The sequence below is a fragment of the Acinonyx jubatus genome, chromosome B1, assembly GCF_027475565.1.
Source record: "Acinonyx jubatus isolate Ajub_Pintada_27869175 chromosome B1, VMU_Ajub_asm_v1.0, whole genome shotgun sequence".
NCBI lineage: Eukaryota > Metazoa > Chordata > Mammalia > Carnivora > Felidae > Acinonyx > Acinonyx jubatus.
The window spans coordinates 3,024,378-3,051,793 of NC_069382.1; the positions used below are offsets into that span (position 1 = coordinate 3,024,378).

At 43.2% G+C, this 27,416-nt stretch overlaps 1 protein-coding gene across 3 annotated transcripts in view; it reads right to left on the reverse strand.

Annotated features, from left to right (window-relative positions):
- The window catches only part of CSMD1 (CUB and Sushi multiple domains 1), a 1,996,605-nt gene that overhangs the window by 715,062 nt on the left and 1,254,127 nt on the right, over positions 1 to 27,416 (reverse strand). For all 3 annotated transcript variants that reach the window (XM_027049973.2, XM_027049974.2, XM_053217751.1), the window contains one exon: positions 15,331 to 15,443. In XM_027049973.2, the coding sequence (XP_026905774.1) occupies positions 15,331 to 15,443 (113 nt within the window). The remainder of the gene's footprint in view (positions 1 to 15,330; positions 15,444 to 27,416) is intronic.

Sequence of the window (27,416 nt, forward strand, 5' to 3'; positions counted from 1 at the left end):
TATTTTCCCCTTCACACTTTTGCCTAATCTATAGATATAGATATATAGATATAGATATAGATATAGATATAGATATAGATATAGATATAATGTGTGTGTGTATGTGTGTATACACACACACACAGACACACACACACACACACACGTCAAAAACCCTTTCTGTATATTAACCTATTTACCTATCTGTATCTATCATCTTTCTGTTAAGTGGGTCTCCTACAGCCCAATGCTAACTGAAAGCATATTTCTTACACTGTATTTCCAATAGACATAATTCCTTACCTGAAATGTATTTGTAACCCCTAGGATTTCATGCAAACATGAAGTTCACAAAAATATACGTGAAATCTGATACATATGGACTCTCTCTAAGTCTGTAACATTTATTAAATTTTCCATAGGGAGTCTGAGCCAAATATATATTGAGAGCTACTAATTAAATTATAAACTCCTGAAGGCAGAGATAGTTATTTTTATGTCCTATGCTTAAACTAGATATATTTACAAAATTTATATTTATCATATGACAAAAAGGATTTTGTAAATGTATATTATGTTCAAGGTACCAAGTTAAATTAGATTTTATTTTATTTTTATGATTTTTGTTAAATTAGATCTTAAAATGTGCGTTTTCATTTAGATAGCATATTTATTTAAACTTGTCATAGCAGTTAATACAGGTTTATAGTTAACAGTGGCATTCATTAAGGTAACCTATTTTAGAAATTTGATCTCATTGTTAAAGATTATGTAGAAAAGAGAAATCACTTAGAACAAAGAAGAGAATATTCTCAAAAAGAATTTGAGAAAAATGCCCATCTTTATACCTTTGTATTAAAGGTTGAATTAACAAATATAATTTGTTATGTTTTAAGTCATTCTAAAGAATAAAGCATAAAACAATGAAGATGATAGAGAGTTTGTAGAACTATATTGGATGATTTTTCAATAGTAAGAAGGTATCAGATAAATTCATAAGTAACATGCACTGGTGCCTGCCATTCCTATTAAGTTATGAAGCAAATAGGATATAAGATGAATTATCTACTTTTGTTTTGCTAGTATTAGAGTAGATTTGCTATCTGCATTCCAACCCCTACCAAGGTAATTTCTAATATACGGGATTTTTAATTTAAGTGGGCAATTCAAATAGTTAAATTTTGAATTTCAAAATATTATGCAACAGCCGTCACCTTTTAAAGCATTGAAGATTACTGGTGGTGAAGTAATTGTAAGTTAGAGCAGCAGTCCCCCTGATCCGGGGTTTTGCTTTCTCTGGTCTCAGTGACCCTCCGTGAGCCAGGTCTGGAAGCAGATGATCTTCCTTCTGACACAGCATCCAGGGCAATTGTAGCCTAAAGCTACGTCACAATGTCAACATCCTTCACCTCGCTTCATCTCACCAACTCGGCGATTTATCTCACATCACCCTAAGAAGAAGGGTGAGTACAGGACGTTAGAGAGAGAGACCACATTCACATAGACTTTATTACAGTATATTATTATAGGGGTGCCTGGGTGGCTCACTTGGTGAAGCACAACTTTAGCTCGGGTCATGATCTCGCAGTCAGTTGGTTCAAGCCCCACATCGGGCTCTGTGCTGACAGCTCAGAGCCTGGAGCCTGCTTCAGATTCTGTCTCTCTCTCTCTCTCTCTCTCTCTCTCTCTGTCTTACTCTCCCCTGCTCACACTCTGTCTCTCTCTCTCAAAAATAAACAAACATTTAAAAACTAAAAAAAAAAACTAATTATAGTATATTACTATAATTGTTCTACTTAATTATGAGTTATTATTGCTAGTCTCCTACTGTGCCGAATTACAAGTTAAACTTTATCATAAGTTGTGTGTGTAGACAAAAAACATAGAGCATATAGGATTCAATACCGTCATGGTTTCACGCCTCTGCTGGGGTCTTGGAACACCCCCATGAATGAGGGGGGATGCTTGTATCAGAACTCTTAGAGGCAGCTTACATTATTCTGCTCACTCTGGCTCCACATTGGAGTCATGTAGAAAGGTTTCACGAAAAGTAGCCATGTTGGTCCGCAGCCTAAATCGTGAAAATCACAATCTCTGGGTGCTTTCTAAAGGCTTCTGACTGTCCCTGTTAGACAGCCAAGGCTGATTACGGTGAAATTGAGGAAAGTGGGGAAACACTGGTCATCACAACAGCTTCAACCTGTAGACAATAAGATGTCAGAGAAACCTCTAATTTCAACTTGGTTAAGGTTTTTAAGTTCAGTCAATTATTTGTCGGCCAGGGATAAATATAATTTTCTGAAAAAAGGTAATAGTGAAAAGGATATTGCCTATGTATATATCTATTTCATACTGTGTTTTTATTGCATTAGAAAAAAAAATGATCTACTGGGCAGTCTTACCGTAAAGGTAAGGAAAGTCTGTAAGCATAATCAGCTTATCATGAGAAGGAACACAATTACTTAGCAATAGGGAAAAAAAAGCGCTTTGGTCTATATTTGTCCAACTTCTATTTTTGTTGGACGGTGTTCTGTTTATCTTTATCCCCAAACCCAGCTTTATTGAGGTATCATTAAGAAATAAAAATTGTGTGTATTTAAGGTGTGCAGCTCGATGTTCTGATATATGTATGCGTTGTGAAATAGCCACCCCCCCATCAAACTTGTTCACGTAGCCACCACCCCATCAGCCTCCAGCTAGAACTATACACATCCAGGGTCTGAAGAGGCTGGAAGATTATATGACAAGGAAACCAGTACCCAAGGACGTTACGGGACACCAAGGTAGTGACACATTCCCCGAAGACTGTGTGTGCTTCCCAGTAAGAAGCTCACAGCCTCTGCTCTTGCTTCTGTGGCCTTGCAGGTAACAGAGCACTGGTCTGTCCGGCTCGCCTACCCTTAGGGTCACCACTCAGGTCTAGGCTCTCCTGAGATGGTTGGGAAGGATCAGAGAGAAAGGAGTTTATGATATAAGCCACCCAACTTTTTTCCCCGTGAAGAGTTCTGACTGTGTCCTGACTGCCACAGGTAACGCGCGTTCGTGTAGATGAGGCAAGTTGCGGTGGAGAGGCGAAGAGGCACAGAGGCCTCCGGGGCACGCGGTATCCCAGCCATCTCGCTGCACGAGACACAGAAGCACAGACCGCAGCAGTAGCTAAAGCAATCAGATCTGCACCACATTGGAACGCGGCCTTTGTGTGGCTTCCCCATCTGAGCCCCACGGTGTTCTTCCTGCAAGGCGGCTGTGGTGAGCACTATTTTATGGATGAAAAAACAGACATCTGCAGAAGCTAAAAGACTTGGCTAAGGCCACAGTGATCTTCAGACTCCATATGTCAACCTCTTTCCACTAGGCCATGCTACCATTTGAATGGATACAGGGTAGTAGATCCCTTCCACGTGCTTTTGATTTGCTCAGGAGTTCATCTACTCATTCAACAAACATCAAGTGCATTCTATCCCTGAAGATCACTTCATTGAGTGCTGGAGACAACAGAGAAGGTGCTTCTGCTCTTAAAAAACAAAAACAAAAACAAAACGACAAAACAACTACCTTATTATCCTCACTTACAGCAAGTGATTGTGTGATGTATATATGTGAAAACAAAAAAAATCAAACTCAGAAATGGAGAGTAGACAATAGGAAAGTGGTTTCCAGCAGCGGGGGGCAGGGGGAATCAGGAGAGATTGGTAGGTACAACCAATCAGTCATAGGATGAATAAGGCCTCAGGATCTAACACATACCCTGGTGACTACAGTTGATAACATTCTATTGTATACATGATATTTGCTAAGAGAGTAGAACTTACATGTTTTCATCGTAAGAAAACAAAAACAAAAACAAAGGTGAGTATGTGAGGTGATGCGTGTGTTCATTAGCGTGACGGGGGAGATCTTTCCATACTGTGCAAGTAGATCATGATATAGCACGCTTTGCATATGTACAATTTTATTTGTCAATTAAACTTCAGCGTAGCTCAAAACAAAAGTCATAAGAAAAGGCTAAGTGCTGTGCAGGTACATGCAGGTGCGTGATCGGTGCTGGTGAGGGAGGCTGGGAAGGCTTCTCTGAAGAGGAAGGGAGTCAAAGACCCTGGGGGCTGCATGTGTTGGTGGGAACATAGGGCCAGGGTGGGGACCGGATGATGCGTCCCGACAAAGTGAGTGTTTTCGTAAGAGGAGTGTGCGGTGTCTGCAATGTGGGCTAAAAGAGGAGTCTGCAAAGGAAGGCTGGAGACATATCTTTGAGAGCTTTGGTGTCTGCTCTGTGTGTTGTACATGATGGGAACTACAGCGATGTTTTACACAGGGACCCAGCAGGACCAGATTTGAGCCCCAGGCTTGGGAAGTATGAGGGCATTTATAACAGGGAAAGATTTACCTAGGAAGTTGTTTTCTTTAATTTTTGGAGGAAAAAAAAAAAAAACCCAAACCAAACCAAAAGGAACCAACAAAATACCAGCCAAAGACAGTTACCAATGGATTAAAAATGAGGAAGAGTTAGTGACTTAGCTACATATGCTAACCTAAGTCTTCTAGAGGCTTAGTGTACATTTCTCTAGAAAGAAGGATGTCCATATTTGTTTTGCTGTATATTTCTATAGAACTTAATGGTGTGTTTAATAAATAGTTCCACATAACTGGCTAGTCACACGTAGCTACTATGAATATTTTTAGGGAGGACGTTTTAAAATGTGTTGGGCACCTGGTATATCGCAGGCATGATTCAAACAGCACAAGCCACTAACTCTTCTACCTCTGGGCAGGTTTGAAGCTGACTGTTACTCTAGAGCTTAAATCTTTAAGGAATTTCATGAGCTAACACTGAGGCATTCTGCAGGACAACCCAGGTCAGGCAGGGCGAGGACATCCAGGAGGCCATTCAGATAAATAGGCTGTGGCTTGTCAGGTAATTCGTAAGTCAGTAGTTTCACAATAAATATGGACAGACGAGCTGAATCGCAGCCCTGGGTATATGTCTGGAGAAAGCTCCTATTAGTTTCAAGGTAAATTTTAAAGTAACTATAGGAAAATAGTTAGAACTCTATACCTTATGTGATATATATTCTTCAGTTAAATATATCTTGGGTTAGTGAATTGTACGCAATGTCATGGTCAAGAGTTAACTTCAGATCTCCCATGGAGTGAAAAGACACAGCCCTTCCAATGGTAAAGGTCATGGTGGTCAACTGTGCAAAGATGCTGGCTGGAACCTTGTGAGCCTTTAGAAACCACCACTCAGACTGTTTACCAGATGGACGGTACCCTTGGAGAAACCTCCCGGGAATTGTTGTGGTAGAGGAAGGACTTTCAGATGAGTAACGTGAAATACACTGAAGTGATGTGAGGGAAACAGTCTGCATCTGAACAAAAATAAACTCTCCCACCACAGTTTTCAATGGCTACAGCACGCATCCTCCCGCCACACGTTGCTTCCAAACCCAGCGTGAACTCACATCTGCACTCGTGTTGGGGGTTGTGTTTCTGCCCTGAGACGTGGGCACTAGCATTCCGTAAGAGGCGTGAGGCTCTGGTCCCATGAGGCGGCCACTGGTAGTGCCGAAGCTAACTGCCTCATCCTGGATTACTCATGATGCCGACTGGGCACCGCTTTGCTCTTCAACCTGACCCAGATGACTAAGAGAACAAGCAGTGTGATGCGTCCGTTCTAGGCTGACTGGCTTCCTGCAGCACTAACAGAGCCAGGCGGCCCTACGGTGCCACGCTGTAACTGCTTTGGGTGAGCGGTTTACAGCCGCTCGGAGGGAAGGAACCACACTCTGAGGCTCCCTTGTCCTTGTAAATGCCGACGACTTGGGTTGACAGCCTCCTGGTATGGGCAGCGTCCTGTCTTAGCTTCCAAAGCATGCATGTCCTGCAAGAGGCAGATGCGCCCATTTAGCCCATAAGCACTAAACGCAGTCTGCAAACTGGACCGATCAAACTGCCAGCAAGAGACAAAAAGCATGAAGAATGGGTACGGTTAGGGGTTCGTTGAACTGAAAGCCAGAACGACTTCTGTCTTAACGTCACATAAGCCGAAACTGTAGAAATACGATTTACCGAGGGAATAATAACCCTCCTAAGCTTTTCTGTTCTTTATGCATAAAAACTTAACACCCACCTGCTGTTGCCATGTATTAGTCTGTTTTAAATAGCTGTGATTTACTGTGTCACATTGTTGGCTTCCCGTTTTCCAGGATGAACCACATTTTGAAGTTTAGAAAAAGAAAGGGTCTAGTTTAAGTGGTTTGATATACAACGACTAAGATTTATCATGTGTTAATATTTCCAACACAACTTTAAAATAAATCGATACATGAAAATGCATTGATTTAAATCAAAAGTCTGGAACTAACTCAAAAGTTCATTTACTCCATTAGGGCTGCCTCGAGGTGAGAACTCTATCTATTAATTTAACATCTCTGTTGAATAAAACTGCACGCTTTCCTTAAGAAATATGTTCTCTTATTTCAACTTAGTAAGATATTACCCTCAATGTTTAGTCAAAATAATTACTACTCAAATTTAAACACATTCTCTTCATTCTTCTTAGTAGACACCAAACAGCTGTTCAGAATGAATTTTTACCATTAGGGTTTTTTAAATATATTGAGAGACACACAAAATCATACCTGTTTTATTTACTGTCTTTTACAACATAAGTGGGACGTGTCTATGAGATTGTTGCACAGCCAGCCCACGAGCACACTGTGCAGTAGGTAAAGATTTTTGGCCAAGTGGCAGTTTGGACAAATGAGAACATTAAAACTGCATATCACCTGAGCCAGGACTACAACCCTCCAGGCCCTTTAGCTCAGGGTGCCCTCAACACGGTAGACCAGAAAGCATGATTGCATGACCAGATAGCACTCTGACACGTTCTATATCTCAGGATGTGGTCAAGTAGTCAAGACAAGAGAGAAGGCAGTAAGAACCACCATGATCATTTATTAATTTATAAGGAATGCCCTAACACATCGAGGGGACAGAATATTAAGGTCTAGAACTGCGTTCTCTACAGAAAAACTCAAATGGTATGTTCAAAATGGAAATCGGGTCACATCACTTTCTCATCCAGACATTCTGAAGTCTCACTTTGTACGTGACATAAATCCAGTCACCCCCTGTGGATGCCCCCACACGGCCCTGCAGGAATTTGCCCCAACGCATCTCTTGAGCTTTTCCACACCTCAGTGTGTTCCTGTCCCTCTGCGGTTCCTCCTCCCTCCAGGGACTGGGACTTGCTCTGTTCTGTGTCTGCTTTGCTCTTTTTGACCTACACAGTCCATTCGGGTCTCAGCTCAGGAGATGATGCGAGGAAGGCTATTTCTTGACCGAGTGATAAAGTTTCCCACCCTGCAGTTGCCACTTGCTGTTTCTTGACTGGTTGGATGGATTGTCTCATCCTGTCTACAATGGCCACTCCGTGGGAGCAGAGGCCTTTCCTTTATTGACCACTACTGTAAACAGAGGTGTTACTGGTGCACACTGGGGGTACCGTGACTGTTGGTGAAATGTGTTCATTCATACTGACCCCTTCATGTGTCCCCAGGAGAAAGCTGGGATACGACCAGACCACTGTTGCTGAGCCTGGGAATCTGTCCCACCAGGCTTCGCATCACTGTCTTGTCTAGCACCCGGCTGACTGGGCTCTGAAGAAGTTTCCAAGACCGTCACCACCAAACACACACATACACACACTTCTGATGGACACACTCTCTCTCAAATATGCTAATTCCTTAAATTTGACTGTGGCAAAGCCTTGGACTGAAGGGCATTGGATCCCTTTAGGGATCAAATTTGTTGAGGGGCAAATTCATGTACCTCAGCAACATTGTTCCTCTTCTTTAAACATGATGACCTAGGGACAATCTTTGTTCCTGTGCTTACTGTCTTAGAATGTTCCAGTACATGGTCCTTCTTTCAGAGCTATCCCTGGGCACTACCTGCAAGCTAACAAAGGGGAACTTACCAGCAGCTTGGGCGATGAAAATGTGTGCATTGTTCTCCATTTTCCCTCTTCACAAACACTCCAGTGATCTTTCTTGTTTACCCACGGTACAGTTACATTTTTAAGGATAGCATAAAATCCTTCCAAGATCCAGCTATCCTCCCCAGCTTTATTTCTCATTGCTCTGTCTGACTCCCTTCACACCTCGGTATTGAACCATCAATATTTGCAGGAGCCTGAACACACCGTGACATGTCATGCTTTTCTGGGTCTGCTCGCACCTTTCTCGTACTCAAAACCCCCTCCTCCCTCTCTCCTGGTGACCTGAACACAGTGCAGGCACCCTCTCCCCCAGGAAACCTCCTACAAACGCCCTGCCAGGTCAGTCGAGGTACATCTTTCTAATTGTAGGGCATTTTGTGCATAATCTCACCCACGATGTATGCAGATGGTCAGCTTATGTGTCTCCCTGACTTCTTCGCTGGAATCCAGGGGCTGAAACGTGGCTCGTCATGTTTGGTTCTGTGTCCCTGGCACCGTGCAACCCACACTGCCGGTGTCCTATAAGGGAGCTGGAGAGAGTTTAATTCCAAATGACTTGAGGTGGCATCCCAATGAATGGTCATTGGACTTGGGTCAGTGAGGTAGTGTAAACGAAAGAGGGAGGCAGGGGAGTAAGAGACAAAGCAGTTGGGAACTGAAAATCACTCTAAGAAGTTCCAGGAAGTTTGTGAAAGTAATACAGTCCCGCGAAGCACTTACTGGGTTTTCCATGCGAAGTCTGTGAGACAGAGAGACAGGTTAACTGAGGTGTTTTCCCCGGCTCGAGATTACAAACCCAAGTTTATGAGACACATGGGAGCCCATTCTGGGCACTGTGCTAGATGCCTCCAATGTATTACCTTTTTAATCTCCACCTCTGTGCCCGGGTGAGCATTGTTCTTCTCCCCATTCTTAGGACAGGAAACAGATTTCACTATATAGGAGGACTATAGGTCTAGAGGGACATCTCTCCAGTTAACCTGGAGTTTCTGAGACTCCAGACTGAGTCAGGACGGACTGAGACCAAGGAATCCTACCTCCAATCCTGTTCTCTCTGAGCCACACAGTCAACCGCTCATGGTCGAAGGGAAGGGAGCAGGATGAACACTGTGGTCAGAGTGTCTGCATAGTGGCTTCCTCGTTTCTCAAGGTGTCTGTGCCAGTGGAACCTCTCTGTCAGTTGGGCCTGCCCTTAGCCATGCTGTGAAACTGTTCCTTTGCTCTATTTTTTCATTTTCCTTCCTCTGCAGAATCGTGTTTCAATTTTTTAACTTCTTTCCAACACTGCCTTCTACCTTCTTGTTGTCCAGTAGTTACACACACACACACACACACACACACACACACACATTCTTCGTGAATACATTTGCTCATTCTCTTATTCGGTGCCTCATGTTCCAGATTTATGATTTCTGCCAACCCCCTCCCATCATTGCTGCACCTGTTCCCGCAGTGGTCTGCCAGTTTTCTGCTTGGAATAGATCGACCTGAGAAAATAGATAACGTTGCCACTAACTTAGAGCTGTCCCTGGGTGTTGCTTTCTTCAGTGGGATTTCTGCTTTACAAAAATAAATCACTGCTCCCCAAAGAAAGATGTTTTGATCGGAACTCGTAAATCAGGGCAGCAAGTCAATTGTGAAAATAGGGTTGGAAAGGATGACATTGAAAAGAAAGATCAGAGACTTCTATTTACATCCTGATGCTGCCTGCCATTTACAAGCTGTGTTGTGCAAGCCCTGTCACTTACTAACCCCCTTCCTTGTGTGCGGGTTGGGGCTTCTAATTTTGACGTTCAGTTGCACCATGGCATTGAGTAGGGCTTCTGTAGGTATTTTGGCCTAGCCCTGTTTGTAAAAGAATTCTAAACACCTTGTCATTTTCTTGGATAGGAATTGTTCTAACCGTTTCTAAAAACACTTTTTAAGTTCAAGTATTTTACATACACATACACACAGTAAAAATATTCTTTTAGTAATGAACACCCACGTAAACACTTAGTTTTTAGAATCCTAAATTTTCTATGCATATATTCCTGAAATACTATTTATATTATGCGAGTATATTTATGTGGGCAATACAATGCACACGCTTCTGTGCCTGGATCTTTCCATTCAACATTATGCATGTGGAGGTCATTTGTCTTTTTTTCATTTTTGTCTAGTAACCTGCTGTATGAAAATATATAATTTCTTTTTTTTTTATTTTTTTAATGTTTATTTAGTTTTGAGAGAGAGAGAGAGAGAGAGAGAGAGAGAGAGAAACAAGAGCAGGGGAGGGGCAGAGAGAGGGAGACACAGAATCCGAAGCAGGCTCCAGGCTCTGAGCTGTCAGCACAGAGCCCCATGCGGGACTCAAACACACAAACTGCGAGATTATGACCTGAGCTGAAGAAAGACGCTTAACTGACTGAGCCATCCAGGTGCCCCTAAAGCTCTCCACTTTAACTACAAAGTAAAAACGGGGCCCCTGGGTGGTTCAGTCGGTTGAGCATCTGACTTCAGCTCAGGTTATGATCTCTCGGCCTGTGGGTTCGAGCCCTGCTGTGTGCTGACAGCTCGGAGCCTGGGGCCTGCTTCGGATTCTGTGACTCCCTCTCTTTCTGCCCCTCCCCTGCTCATGCTCTGTCTGTCTCTCTCAAAAATAAATAAACATTAAAAAAAATTTTTTTTTAAATACGAAGTAAAATGAATAGTTACATAGAGCTATCACCTAAAAAGAAAGCTAATTATTTGTGTCAACACAAGATTTAAATCCATGGTCAGGTTTTCCCTTGATTTATGAGACAGGTGTTCTCTGTGTAAACTGGTACTTTATGACAGACACTCAAAATGATTTATCAGTTTCAGAAAGCAATGAGAGTTTCATTTTGTGAAAATTGTATTTTTATAAGTAGCCAGGTAAATATATGTACAAGTAGAGCTCAACACATACTGTTACTTAAGAGGGAAGTGGTGCCTGTGGTTCAATATCAATATATCTTTAGAAAATCCATCTTGCAGACGTCAAAAATGTCTATGAGACTGATTGTGCTAACAAGGCACTTATTTAATTATAATTAATGAGGGAGGCAACATATAATGAATGAGCTCAATTTTCAGCTGATTTAAAGAAATAATGTGTCCTACATAAATCTGTCATTCCATGAGAACCCAATATATACACAAGATATTGCAAATATATCAAGTGGCTTTTACTGCATTTTCCACTTCTTTGTTCACATTGCTATTTTAAAAGTGAACATGTTTTAGGAGTAGCAACTATAGACCAGTTTTACTTGTCAGTCAACCTCACTACTACTTTTGGCATAATTTATTGCCTGATTGAAGAGATGAAAGCACAGAACAAAGTGTAAAATCCAGAGAATAAAGAGTATAGAGATGAAAGTTAAAGACACAAAGAGAAGAAAGAATATGTTGTGGTGGTTGTTTATTTGACCAAGAAAAGCACCAAGTTAAAAAGAAGCTATTCTTTGTTGTTAGAAGTTATAAAATTCTACTCATGCACGGTACTGCTGAACAGAGAAGAAGTTTGTCATCCAGAGATCCCACCCGAAGGCTTCATTAGCAGCTTAGAATCACAAAGAGTTTTTATAGGTATCCTACATAAGTTGTAATCATATTTACACCGAGGAATACTGATGGAATTTGTATAGTCTTGATAGTGACCATAAATGATCCACGTGACTGCAATTATGTTTAAAAAGTCATAAGCATAGAAATGTATATTTCTAAAAAACGTTCCCCTCCTCCACTGACTAACCCAGGATTCAGACTCTAATGGAATATATACACAGATCTTAAAACAGCCTTCGGTAAACACACTGTAAGTTTTCACTACTACTATTGTTTCTCTTGTTGCTTTTCTGGATTGCTCATCTACTATGCTTTTCTTTTTTGCAGTTGTGTTGGTAATAACCTTGGTGTCTATTATTGTTTGTGTTTTGTTGTTGTTTCCTTGGAACAAATGTCCAATACAAATTGGGGCCCCTGGAGTTCAATCTAGGCAGAGAAAAAAGGAAAGACTTAGATGCACAACCTATTTTCCTCGTGTGTCAGGAAGGTTCCCGCTGGCCCGTCGAATGAAACACCTGAATGCTCCTGACTGCAAAGTCATGCAGGGAGGGGGCCAGGAGGGTGGCTGGGGATGGGGGGTGGGGGGGCGGGGGGGACTTTGAGAGGAGACTCGTCTCATCCTGAGCTACTGAGCCATCTCTTGCCTTCTGGGGCCCATAGGCATGTTCTAGAATCAGCAGAAAAGACTATCTGTAGCTTCTGCTTCCATTAATTAGTGATATTTCTTCCCTCTGGACCAGCAAAAATGAATGCAATACTTTCCTGTATAACATTTACCACACTCCTTAAGCCAGTGGTCCTTGCGTCCCCTCTTGAAGGTTTCTTGACATCATCCTGGATGCTGCCCATTTGGTTGGTTTCCTTCTCAAAAGGGTAACATCTGGTACTGACCCCTATCTTCCACATATTGTCTGCTTCGATGTGGTCTTAGGCATGACTCCTCCTTTGAGATAAGGGTCTGTGTGCTAATGAGAGTAAACATTTGGCAGCTCCCTGAAATCAGTTTGTCTTGGAGTTGAACTTCAAAGTCCGCCTGGAGAGGTTTTCGAATATATTACTGTTAAGCCATGTTCATGTTCATTCCTTTTTATAGTTCTGCATCTTTTTATATTTTTGCACTATGTGCAAATTTTCTATTCATCACTCCGTGTGTGTGTGTGTGTGTGTGTATAATTTTAACCATATGTATATTGGTTATATATAACTATATTTACATATATTAAATAATATATGTATGTATGGTTAGCTAATTATATAAATAGTTATATGGTTATATATAGTTATATACAGTTGATTCATATTTATTTATTTATCAATGGCTGATATGTCTAAGCTATTACAATTTTCCGTCAACCAGAATGTTAACTTATATCTACCAATTTGGACCCTCTTCGAATTTGGTATTCTATTTTTTGCCTTTCTTCCAATCACTGGTATAGATGCCAAATTCACTGATCCGGTTTGAGGAACGATACCTAGAAATTTCTTCTGTGGTTCAATGCCAATCTGTTAATCAGGATCAGGACCTTTTGAGAAGATCAATCAGTAGTTATAGAACAACCCTATTGATCAACCTACCTACCTATTGGTCAGTCAGTTTGCCTTCTGAATATTGATTTAGGATTTTTCTGAGTCGGGGCTATATATCTCTGTGGATATGGGTGGATATAGACAAAACTCAGATGGAACTTCCCAGGCAAAGGTCCCAGAATAGGTAAACAGGGCAAAGGTCCCAGTATAGGACAAAGGTATAAGGATAGGGAATCTCAGGATGAAAACCTCCAAGATGAGGTAAACAAGATTAGGTATTCAGGGCGGGTAACATCCCTCCAACTTAGTACAAGAGCAGGAAGCTGCTTTTACAGGAAGGAAGGATCCAAGGAGGTAAACAGGTAAATAGGGCTGTAGACCTCTGCAGGCAAAGTTGCCCTGAGGGGAGCTAATTAGCAGAAGAAAGGTGCCTTGTTGACCCTGAGGTGGCCTGCTCTGTCTTCCTTGTCCCCTAGGCCTGTTTCTGTGAAGGAGGTGGGGCCTCACGTCTGCTGTAAACAACCTCCAGCCCAGGGCCAGGATTTTGCTTTGTAGTAACCCAAACCCCTAACCCCGCACATCTTGCCCTCAGGCCCCTGAGTTAGTGTTCACAGATTTATTGTCTCTTTGTGCACGTCCATCACCATGTTTGCAAGCCTCCTGACCCTAATAAAAACGGAGCAAAGACCCTTACCCGGGCTCTTGTCTCCTCTCGCATTTTTAATCCCGTGTCCTGCTTTCTTGCTGGACAAGAAAGGGCTCCAGATGCAGACTGTACAACATATATATGTGTCATATGTTAGGTATGCCCCCTGTTATGACTACAGGCATGGTATGTGGCCTTAAAAGCTAAAGGCAAATAGAGATCTCTAAAAAAGGAGGTCAGCCTTGCCTGATCTCAGGAAAAGAAGCCAAGTGTAATGACTCCTATAAAACCGTATATTTGCAGTCAAAGAAGATAAAGGTAAGAACTCTGGCAGCATCAGAAGACGATGTGAGATGGGCAAGGCTCCTGATGGTAGATGAATACACTTTGGTAAAACACAATTGGCCCTGCATTTGAAGTCTGGCAATTCCTCGAAGGTCCCTCTGCCCCGGGGACCCCGGTGGCAAATAAAGCCAGCACTCCTCCTCCATGTGTGCTCCCAGCACTATCTGTATTCAAGCCCCTGAAAATTACTCTTTGTTTTCTACCTCTTGTCCAAAAGGACACAATGAAGGCATTACGGATTTTAAAGTGGCTTTTAGATAGGACACGTCCAGACCATTTGTTGGAACGTTACTAAATTCTCCTGGAGTGGCTGGCATGATTTCGCTTTTCATTCTGCCTTTCATGGGAGCTGTCTGCAAACGGTCTCTCTGACCTACTAGATTCTGGAGCGTGGGGGCTTATTAGAATCTCCTCGTTTGGCATCCTGGCTTGCATGTGGCTAGTGTTTAGGGAATGCGGCCTTAACTGATGTGCTCATGGTCATGATTTGGGGGAAGCATGAGAAGTTTGCTTGGGAGGGCATCCTGCTTTCTGACAGGTTCATTTGATTGTTATTTGCAAATGCAAAATGGAATTGTTTTCAATGGTTCTCCTAATAAGTTGGATCCTTTTTATGGTATCGATAAGGATTATTGACTATTAAAAACACATGGGCAAGGACACTATATTATCCAGGTATAAACACTAGAAGTTCCATACCAAGAGGAAGTTTCAAACCTACACACTGGTGACTACAGACTTTGTTTCAGTCAGCTGCAAAAAAATCTCACATTTTTCCTTTTGATGTTCACGTACATGTAAATTATTAAAGCAGGTAGCTGGGTTTAGGTACTGTGAGTATATTTTACAGCTGAAAGGGTATGATGTTGCATTTGCATATTCACATGGCCTATATGCTGTACCATTTTTAAGGAGCGGATAAAGAAAACAACAGGGCAACTGTGGATATTTTCCGGTTAGGTAAATATGAATTAAAATAAATGCTAATATATATTTATTGACTTACTGATTAAAACATAGTAATAATTCAAGGAAAACAATAAAATACATTGCATGCGGTCAAAGCAAGAAAGCTTTACTAGTAAGTTGCTAGTACCCTTTGTAGAATTTCCAAAGTCAATTGTTTACGAAAGTTCTAGAAGGTATTTTCAAGCTTATATCTCTAGTTCCATCTCTGGCAAGGGAATCCTGAAACTTGAGGGTGAAAACGCCAAAATACCTTCCGTTATTTTCTGTATATCAAATGGGGCATTCTTACCTTGAAATTGTGCATTGAATCCTTTGCGCCGATGGTTGCTGTCAGATGTAAAATGCAGTCGTAACCAGTTCTTGCTGCTTATAACGGGAGAAGGAAGGTTCATGCCAGTCAGCCTGGAAAAGAGAACCAGAAAAAAAAAATCTGCCTTATAAATCAACCAATAAATGTCCTCTATCAAACCCACTTAAAAAAAATTTAATGTTTATTCATTTTTGAGAGAGAGACAGAACATGAGCAGGGGTGGGGCAGAGAGAGAGGGAGACATAGAATCCAAAGCAGGCTCCAGGCTCTGAGCTGTCAGCACAGAGCCCAAGCCGAACTCATGAACCGCGAGAACATGACCTGAGCGGAAGTTGGACACTCAACCGACTCAGCCACCCGGGAGCCCCTCAAACCCACGTTTCAAATTGACTGCTGACAGTCATGATTTTGAGCTGCTTAGGACAGAAGTCATTGATGAGCTGTGCTGACCCCTTGAAATGACTCAGGTAATTTCACGTTTGCCCTCATATCAGCGCTGTATTTTACCCTTGATGACGTGAAGGCTTTCACCCATACTTGACATTTTTTATTCTTCTTTATTAAGGATGGACACATGAGAAGATATTCTTTGGATCTGTTATCAGATCCTGTTTTCATCAGGACCTCAATCCTAATGACTTCTAAAAGGACAAGAAATAGGCAAACGGTAACATTCTGCCTTTCACCCTTTCAACACTTTGTGATTCTGACCTGCCCTCAGATACACTGTTCATCATGTTGATAGAATCCCGCATTTCTAGTCTCCTGTGCACAGAGTTCCAAACAGTGGCCCTTGCCCACCCACGGGAGGAAGAGCAGTGTTTAGGGGGTTGGGGACAAGCACTGTTGAAGAGATTTGAGATGAGGTAAAGTTATGTTTGGGGCAAGCAGTATTTAAACACACTTAAATCTTTCAGAATCAGACACGATCTCTGGCTAAGCTGTTGAAGCTCCCCTCCCAGTTTACACTGGTGGTTTAGTTGTCAGAAAAAAAAAAAAAAAAAAAAAAAGTAATTTACTTCCTGCTACTGAAAACCTGGCATCTCCAAGAAGTGAAAGTCTTAGGTGGTAAAACTCCTCCCTGTCGGAGACACAGGGGTACGTTGGGTTTTGGCCAAGGGCAGAAGTATCCTTGGGTGGGGCCACCTCTGGTCCCACCTGGTACAAGTTCAGGTAGTACAGTTGCCTTATGTTTTCTGAACCTCTACTTTCCAGTATGTAAACGACCTGAAAACACATCCACCGAGGGCTTGAAAGAGATGATCAAGAGGTATGTGTAAATGCCCCTGATGCGCGTTTTAAATGTCACCCCGAGTGATGCATCATAGGATTATTTTGCATCTCAGTTGCCAAGTACACTTGCAAAACGATGCTTATTAGTGCCGGTGATCAGCAAAGGTTTAAGCAGTCCACTTGTGGCTGGAATCTGTGCTGCCCTTCGTGGGCTGGCCTGTGCCCGCAGGGCTGCTTGGCCGGGCTGCAAGCCGTCTTCCGTGCACAGGATTCCCCAGGCACGGGCTGGCTTCCCTCCTTACTCCATTATCTGGAGGGAAAGCAGCATCAAATGAAATACGTAGTCAAGCTCTCTGATGTCAGGGTGTTCAATTTAAACTCTCAGGTTTAAAAACGTGCAGGATCCGTTTAAAGAGAAAAGCCAAACCTTGGCTGTAACCGATTGCAAGTGTTTATGTCACCGTTTGAAATAATCTTCTGTGAGAGGAAATACACCACTCTGATCTGCCTATTTGCCTGGATTTATGTAGTTCTGACTGCCGAGGTCGGATACAGCTGCTTCTAGGAAGCATTGCGTTACTCTGCTACTTTGTTGGAAGGCTTTCTCCCCCACCACCTTGGTGAGCGTGTGTTAGATTCTGTTAGAAATAGGTTACCCCTTTGCCTGATACTGACAATGGCCAAAAGGTAGGTGACTTCTGGATTCAAAAACCCAGTATATCCTGCTCACCTACATTTACTCGCTGGCAGTTTTATAACTGAATTCCATGTTTACTTGCTGAGGCTTTAACAGTATTTTCCCCCCTCAATTAGGTTCTTTTTGAGGGGTTCAGATCTCAAGAGCAGGGTGGGATTGCATTTTAGTTGTGTATCAACATTAGTAATGTGAGTAAGTAAATATGCTCTCCACCTCCCACATTTTTCAAATACCGACCCACAAAAAATAATAGTTTTGTGTCAATCAACAAATTTCATCTCTAAAGTGAAGACATAGTTTAGGGTTTACTAGGAATACAGTTTCTTTTTTTTTTTTTAACGTTTATTTATTTTATTTTTTGAGAGAGAGTGTGAAAGAAAAGGAGGGGCAGAGAAAGAGGGGGGGAAGAATCCCAAGCAGGCTCCACAGAGCACCAACATGGGGCTCGAACCCGGAAACCGTGAGATCATGACCTGAGCTGAAATCAGGAGTCGGATGCTTAACCGACCGAGCCACTCAGGTGCCCTAGTAATGTGGTTTCTGCTGTAACCATTCGACTCTGCTGTTGTAGTGAAAAATCAGCCATAAAATGGTTATTATGGTTGTGTTCCAGGAACACTTCCCTTATGCAGGTTTGCATGTCATGTAATTTTTCTACTAAACAAAATGTTACTTTTTTTCTTTTTTCAAGTTTTTATTTAAACTCCAGTTAATTAACATACAGTGTAATATGAGTGTCAGGTGTACGATATACTGATTCAATACCTCCATGTGTCACCTGGTGCTCAGCACAGCAAGTGCATCCTTAATCTCCCCAACCATCTCCCCACTGGTGACCATCGGTTTGTTCTCTAGAGTTTGTTTGTCTCCCTCTCTTTTCCCCCCTTTTGCTTGTTTTTTGTTTGTTTGTTTCTTTCTTTCTTCCTCAAATTCCACATATGAATGAAATCACTGGAATGTTTATAGCAGCATTATCTACAACAGCCCAACTATGGAAATAGCCCGAGTCCTCTGACTGACCAATGGATAAAGAAAAAAAGATGTCGCATATATATTACACATATATGTAATAAAAACTAATGCAATCTTTTTGCAGTGATGTGGATGGAGCTAAAGAGTACTATGCTCTATAATAAGTCAGAGAAAGACAATTGTTACTCTTTTTTGATGGTTTTTCAAATACTGAACAATGTAAAAACCATTCTTAGTTTATAGGCTAGGTTTGGCCTATAGACCATTGTTTGCTGACCCTTGCTTTGGCGAATATGAAGCAATTTGTACAAATACTGAGCAGGTAGATAATTAGGTGACACATATGAAGGTAGTGTAACTAGTTTCTAAAAATATGTAACTCCTGGACAGATGCATTCCATATAGAATCAAGGGTGAGGACTTTGTAATAATTATATAATTCATTTTCTGTGGTGAGAGGCAAGCCGTGCCAGTGAATCACACTCCAGAGTGGATCGACGTGCTTGGATTTCTTGATTTGTCCATGGGAAATAAACAAATATTCATATCCTCTTTTCTTGGGGTGTCAGGTTGGTGGAGGTTCTATATAAGGCATATCCTTTGGAACTGTGACTTTTTCTGTCCTCTTCCACAGGCCTGGGCTAAATTTTTTTAATGTTTATTTACTTTTGAGAGAGAGACACAGCACAGGTGCGGGGGGTGGGTTACCCAGAGAGAGAGGGAGACACAGAATCCAAAGCAGGCTCCAGGCTCCAAGCTGTCAGCACAGAACCTGATGCAGGGCTCGAACTCATAAGCCATGAGATCATGACCTGAGCCGGAGTCCGATGCTCAACAGACTGAGCCACCGAGGTGCCCCAGGCCTGGGCTAATCTTAAAGCTGTCATTTAACAGAAAGATTACATTATAAAGTCAATTGTTCCTTTATTGCAAACTAATTTAAAGGAAGTTGACTCATACACAAGCCAGTGGTTGTTATAATAGATTTACTAAGAACTTGGATGATTCAGACAAGATGTAAAAAATTGAACTGAACAGCTTGGTGGCATCAGAATGGCTCCCAAAGGTGTCCACAGCTTAATCCCCAGGCCCTGTGACTATGTCACCTTACGTGGCAAAAGGGGGCTTTGAAGATGTGATAAAGTTACAGACCTAGGGTAGATTTTCCTGGATTATGGGGTAGCCCGATGTAATCAAAAATCCTTACAAATGGAACAGGGAGACAGAGGAGGAGAGTCAGGGAGAAGAAGGAACCCAGGAAGGAGGTCAGGGGGATGCACATGAGAGTCATGGCCATGGCTGTTGACCCTGAAAAGGGAAAAAGGGGCCGCGAGCCACGGAATGTGGATGGTCCTTACATGCCTTCTTCCCTAGAGCCTGGAGGGGGAAAACATCCCCGCTGACACCCTAGTTTTATTCCAGTATAGCCTGTGTAAGATTTATAACCAGCACGGCCATAAAATAATACATCCATGTCGGTTTAAGCATTCATAGTTGTGTGAAGTTGTTATGGCAGTAATGGAAAACAAACCTTTTAATACATGTGTCATATGTTTCATTCTGAAACAGTCCGGAATGAGAGGAAATAGGGTAGAACATGTCGTCACTCTGAACCTATTAATAATCTTGGGGAACTGGCCCATTTTAAACACTTTGTATAGTTATCAGGGATTGAACATCCATCATTGTTGGCTTGTTTCTCTGAAAAGTCCTGCTCAGTGCTTAGCTGTATGTCTTTGAACTCTTCTGGATTTGGTTTTCTAGTAAGTAAGTAGTTTGGGACGTGAGAGATTATGGGGCAATAGTAGGAACTTGACATGAATAGTGAGCATAAGATACAAAGCAGAAACATTTCACAGAGAAAGGATGAAATAATGGCAGGGATCAAGACACGTTTCTGTCCATTAGTTGAAAGTGTCTAACATATTCTGAATTTTTATCCTATACTCATAAAAGCAAAGGAAAACTACCTGGTGAAATCAGGAGATTCAAGTATATTTGGACTTAAAAAATAAAGGACACGTCAGGGTGATCTGCCAGGAGAGGGTCTTCCTGAGGGAATGTGAGAGGCACGTCATTTCTGGAGCATCTCAAACTAGGTCAGGAAACCCACAAAGCCTCACAGTGCGGATATTGAGCAGTCCCTTTAGACATGGCTAAAGGAACTGGTAGTTCTCACTCTTCCCCCCAAGATGGCCAAATTAGGCAATTTCATCCATTGGCAAACTCATTTCTTTCAAAGACTCAACAAGGTTTCGCTGCTGCCAACAGTAAAAATAGATGTGGGACCCGCGGGGTACTTAAAAGTTAAGACGACCTTCTTTGAGCCGAAATAGAACCGGCCAGTCTGTTCCACTTTCTCCAAATAGCTTTACCATAAATTTCAGGGTTCTATTTATAATACGTTCATAACTTCCTTTCCCACTTAACCTCCCGCAGTCCCATACTCTCAGGTGTAAAATGAGGGGTTTGAGTACCTCTTCTTCTCAACCATTACTGCCTTGTGTCGGTGACTCATTCATTTTACTTACGTAACTCGAAAAACATGAAGTCAATTTATGGAGATAATTTTCTGAAATGCATTCGGAAATGTGAAAGGTTTTGAAAGAGCTCTGTTTGAGCACTTGTTTGACATTAAGCCAGATTTCTTATGTCTTTAGAAAATCATCATATAAATTGCTGGGAGTTTCTCTCTGGTTAAACCTCTTTAACTGTGATGACTAAGAAGCCAGAAAGCATTAATACCATCAACAGAGACTGTGAATTACCCAGCCTCCCTAAGGAGACTCAAGAATTTCATAAACCTATTACTCCCAAGAGCTGATCGCTTGTCATCTACAGAAAGTCATCTAGAAGTTGTCAGATTTTCCTGTGCTCTTCTGGACATGTAACTGACATGATTCAGAGGGTGGTGTTTCACTTCCCTCTGCTTTATAAAAATGGAATGGAATAATCTGATCCAACAAAGGGTTCCTGAAGTGTCAGTCTTCTCAGTGAGTGTTATTCATGTTACCAGGGAAAGCCACTGTCTTCTGAACATACATTGAGTTCATATTGCTTCTTCTAAGCCATATTTTGGACTTTGATGGAAGTAACGATGGATGTCAAAGGTAGTTCTTACCTTGGAAGTTCATTGAAAAGCAATGAAAAGGAGAGATCCAGAAGTGTGTGTGTGTGTGTGTGTGTGTGTGTGTGTGTGTGTGTATGTCTGTGTGTGTGTGCACAAATAAATATGCATGTACATAGATATATATAAAATACAATAGATACATTTATATACAGATATTTCTAGAAATTGATTCCTAAAGTTTCACACTCACATATGTACCCTCTGGGAGACACAGCTACAATAACAAAAGAAAACAACCAAACAACAAAAAACCATCCCTAGCCTACTTCTAAGCATACGACAGGAGAAGACCTCTCCTTTAGAAAGTTCTTTCTTTCATCGCAATCTGTTCTTTCTGTTAGACATCTCTTCCACACGCCCTGGCACTCAGGATTAGCCCTCATGCAGGTTTGCTCTCTCATGGACGGCTTTTCTCTCTAGCTTCACTCTTTGCTCAAGGTACCTGTGAAGATTCGCTCAGGATGGCACTTGGCCAATAGCTATTCTCCTCTCTCTCGTGGATGTCACCTCCTCTCATGTCTGTAGCCATCACCTTGTTCCTGCTTTGTGTTCGTCCTGTACATTCTGTGCCTTTAATAAAAAGATTTCTAGCCTCTCGAGCTCTCCGTCCCCCGTTCAGTTCCCGGCTCATCTTTCTAGGCTCACCCCACGTACACACCCTCCCCTTGGTTTCTATGCTCCGACGCGGATGCGGTTGACTTGGTTCAGTTCCCAGCGGAAAGCCCAGTGCTCCTTCCTTGCTCAGACTCTTTGTACAGATCACTCTCCCACCAGGACCCAGGACACCCACCCACCCTGGTGCACCTCCTCTTTGCTTGCTAGTAATTCCTGGTCCCCCTGTCGATTTCAGATTATGGGTGTCATTGTCAGGGAAGCATGACTTGACCATGAAGTTGAGATCCTTCCTCCCGGGTTATGTCTTCTCCTGGAGCCTTCATGGAGACATTTCAGAGCGGAAGTTGTGCTATCCCCGCTGTCGCTCTGGAACCTAGCCAGGCGCTGGGCATATAGGAGCAGCTCGTTACAGATGGGATTAATAAATGGAATCGGTAACTTTAAACATGTGGCCCAGCCCCGGCTGCCTTTCACAAAGTGAGCGCTCCTCTAAACAACGCTTCCTGTCACACCAGGCTGGGCTGCGTTTGTGCCCAGGCAGTGTCTGTGTTGGGTATCTCGTACACCTTTGTGACCGTGGAGGAAAGCGAAGAAGGAGTGGGGAACCTGTGTCAGGAAAACGACAATGGCTCTCATGCGCCCCAGACCTAGGTCTCTGCACACAGACATGCACAGCTCCAGGGAATACGATCTAAATGGATGCCCCCAGGGCTCCATTTCTTCCTGGACAGGACATCTATTCTCCACTCACTGTAATAATCCCTAAGGAAATCCAGAGAGCCACCACTTGCTGCTCCAGGAATGTCCTCAGTACCCACCTCCTCAGCTCTGCCTTTGGTGGCTGGCGAGCTCTTTGGCAGACGCTTAGACCATAGACACACCATGTCCCAGATTTCTGTAAGTGTGGCAAGCTCTCAGATGTGTAATCCTGATGACACCAAATCAGGCAGGGCAGCAGTGGATCCAAGGGAGGCATCAGAGTGTGCAAGATACCCTCACCTCATAGACGCCTTCTCCACCTGAGACCTGCATGCGAAATCTACTCAGACGCTGAGCATTTCGGACGCAACTCTGTGACGTCTGCTACACTCCTCTCTTCTAACCAGGCACTGCCCGTGTCCTGGCCAACCCAAACCTCTATGCGTGCTGTTGGAGAGGTCTCTTCCTGTCCTTCTGTGTAACTACGACATCACTGCCCTAACTGTAATTCAAATCAACATTAGAAATGACCTGCGTGTGCCTGACACCCTGCCGGGCACTGAAGACATAAGTTTCCAGCAAGCTGTGGTCCCGACAGGCATCAGCGGAGTGCAGCCCACATAAGCGTCCACAATAGGGGGTTTCCACTCCTCTGGGGAGCGGGGAGGCCACTCCTGGAGGTGTGATGTCTGAGTTGTGACTTGCCAGCTGAATGGATAAGGGGGGGGGGCACTGGGGACAGCGACGAGAACAGCTTGTGCTGATTCCCAAGCTAAATCACAGCACGAGCCTCTCCTAAAAATGCTTTCATTGCTCCAAATCACTCCCGAGAAAGACGTCAACTTTCTTAGCTTGGAGTTGAAGACACTTCCCGAAGACACTCCAACCATTGCTTGCCTTACCTCCTGTCTGTTCTTTCCCAAGTCCTCTGTAGGGACAGAGGGTGGCTCCCTAGCTTGTCCCAGGTGGCCCAGCTTCCAGGTCTGCTTCCCCTGCGCTCCCCCAGCCAGAGTCCCTTACCTGGCTTTTGCCTGTTTAAATTCTCCTCAAATTTCAAAGCTTTTGCAGAAGACTATCCCTCTTAAACTCCTTCCCTTCCGCGGGGAGGATCAACCACCCGTGCCTTCGTAACCCTTGAGCACCTGCTCGCATATTTCTATGGAGATGATAGGAGTGTGTGGTACTGTGGGTGGTTATGTAGATGTCCGCTTCCCCGACTGAACTGGGAGCCCACTGAGGGCACGGCCAACACCTTATTAATTTCCCTCATGCTTGCAGCACTGTGCATACACCAGAGAGCCTCAACATACCCACTTTGAATGGCTTCTGTGCTTTTATTTTTGCTCACGATGTGAGCTACTCAAACAGCGGCACACCGTAAGACTGCAGAACAGTTAAACTCCTTATGAGAATGCCATTCCCATCTTTCCACACACAGGGAAGTCTCTGTCGAGTGTGAACACTGAGTGGGACAGATCTGGCATCTTCTTTGTGTTTCTCCTAGAATATCCACGGGACCCAGAGCAGGAATGCCGGACTCACTTAAGACAGTGAAAACATCAGTCTGTGTCAAGGAAGGAGTGGGAGCAGGACAATAAAATCTATTAGAGGTGGGGCAAAGAGGCCCAGGACAGACAAGAGGGATTTGAGAGAGGGTCAGAAAGGTGTCCAGGACTTCAGCAAGCCAGGCATCAGGAATTAACCCAGAGGTCAAGCAGAGAGGATCATTTGGGAGAGAATGTGACAAATCCTGTCCTCTAAAGCTCAAGGACTAAATGTCAGGGAATTGCCCTGAATGAAGCCCGGGAAATGGCTCAGACAGACAAGTAATAGGATAAGACAGTCGAGAGACAGCGGGCTCTGACACCATTTCTCAGTGGGAAGTTCTCTGGGCCCCTGGGCCCCCCTCCAGACAGGGGAAGGAGGCCGACCCGGAAAGCAGAGTCAGCCCATGGGTGTCTTTTCCTTCCTACACCGGAGGGCAGCCTCACCGCATCCGGGGCTGTGTGCGTGCCCTTCCGTGTGGGGGGAGCTGTTCCACACATACATGGCACAAGGTCATATCTGTATTACAGATCCTGGGCGGGGAGCAAGCTCTTCTGCCTCTAAGTCAGTGACCTGGAAAACGAATCTTCCAGTCTGTGTCTCTAATCCTCTGCTCTGTCCAATATCCTGGTGGGTCGTTTTATAACTATCTGTGAAGACAGGTGTCTGGATTTTGCCAACAGGAAAAACATTCTTTGTCTCCTATATCACTTGGACTTTCAAAACAGCTAACAGTTGGTGCTAGACACGGATGAGTATCGATATCATTTTCTGGCCATTAAAAGAGACATTATCCACAGATCTCTATAATAAATGCATGCACAGTCAATACCTGAAGACCAACATTTTTTTTTTTAAGGCAAGATAGCATTGGATTTCTGGATCACTGATCATTTTCTCTTTGATATTTTTAGCATACATGCGTTCTAAGACATTGTAAGAAATACTTTCTCCTTAATCTTGGGGTAAGATTAGTCTAGTCTTATCCTAGACCATTTCAAGAACCTGAAATGAGCTTATTTATTTTTTTAGCAAACTTACTTATTTTTTTAGCAACACCTTATGCAACCAGCTGGTACGATACGGCCACCTTGCTGCGCTACGGCCCACGGCAGGAGCTCAGCCGCCCCCACTGCTATCACAGGGCACCTGAGGCGTAGGGCTGTGACACCTGAGATCATCAGAGCCTGTGGTGTCTCACCGAGTGGCACCCCTGTGTCGCCGCCCAGCTCCTGCAGACCTGGTTACACCTCACACAAGTACGCGCAACCCCCGGGTGTGGGTCTGCGGCTGCTGCCTTCCTGGCTGCTGCGGTCTGTGGCCACTACCCTCGTGTCACAGGAGGTGAGCTCCCTCCACGCGCAGGGCTCTGCATTGAGGCCGCGGAGTGGCTAGCGCTCTTGCGGAGGCCCACCTCCTCCCTCCATCAGGGGCACATCTCTAATCCTGCCATCATTGCAGACAAAAACTGTGGCATCAGCCTCACCTGGATTGAAAGCCAGCCATGCCCCGCCCCCCCTCCCTGTTGGGTGGCCTCAGGCCTTTGCTCAAGTCACCTGGACCTCCAGGCCTCACCCGTGTGCATAAGCCCACGCACACTGGGCTAGACAGGCTGGGGGTGCCCAGTGCTGTTTCCTACTTTTCCATCCCAGAAGGCGTCAGTTTTGTCTTGCTTCTCTCCCAGCAGCAACGTGATTCAGGGAAAAGGGATTACATCTGACCACCTCCACATATATATATGCATGATATACACGTACACTCTTAGGTATGCAAGTTCTACCTATGCCAAGTAGTGAAAACTGGATTATCTACATGTTATGTGATACATGTGTGGGCACGCAGGCATCTATCTACATGCCGAGCTAAGAAGTTTTTGGATATAAACAATTTTCCGTTTCACGTTCATGAGCAGCATATTGTTCCGTTAATTTTTTCAATTTATCTATTCTCTTCTATATCCCAAATGTTGTGCAAGGCACATGCTTTGGCTTTGGCCAGGTAAACATGAAGGATGGAAGAGACAGGTGCTGTAACATCCCACCCATGGACTAATCTGACCACACGGTCACAGCCCCTATGGAACAGCATTGGGGAATTCACGACATCCAGACTTTCAGAGGAAACACCCTTGCAGATCAATCTGTGTTCGGAAACGTCTTTCACTGATTATATACTCTGTATTTAGAAAGTACAGATCCAACCCATTCTCCCTGAAGGTTTCCGGTTGGGAAATAAAGGAAAAATAACAGGAAACCATGTGAAGAATGGACATGAAAGTCTACATGGCACGTGGAAACCCGATTTGAAGTTCAAGAGAACTTCCCATTCAATGTGAAGTGTGCTGGAGACAGACATTAGTTGTACAGTGATTGGAATTTGTACGTGTGTTTTTGCCACCTCCAAGCTATGCTGGCAAAGATATACATAACTTCCTTGCTCGTATCTTAACCAAGTCTGTATGTCACACATTTCTGGAACGGTCTTAGAAATGGCAGGGCCTATCCTAAGATCTGCCAATAATTTCATTTAATAAAGTATTCTCTTGAATATTAATCTAACACAAAATCACATGGGCCTTAGGAAATGCAAATCCTAGAGATATTTAAATACTCTCACAGAACCCGCTTAGCGTGTTGTTGATGGTTAATCATGTGAATACATGTCTTTCAATGTACTTATTTTAAAAAAATTATTTGTTTTATTTATACTTTATTTTTTCCATCTTTATCAAAGCATAATTGATAAATAAAATTATATGTACTCGGGGTGTACAACATGATGATTTCATACAATGTAAAACGATCACCACAATCAAGGGAATTAATGCACCCATCGCCTCAGATAGTTGCCTTTCTTTGTGGTGAGAACATTTCAGACCTACTCTCTTATCAAGTATAGAATACACTGTTATTAACTACAGTCACCGTGATGTACATCAGTCTTCAGAAATTATTCATTTTTCTAATTGGAAGTGTATACCCTTTGACTAACCTCTTCCCCATTTCCCCCACGCCCAAACCCCAATGACCACCATTCTAGTTCTGTTTCAGAAGTTGGCTTTTCTTGATTCTGCATGTGAGTGAGATCATCGGTATTTTTCTTCCTGCTTCTGGTTTATTGTGCTCAGGACAATGCTCCCAGTTTCATGCATTTCACGGTCTTGCAGGAGATGCA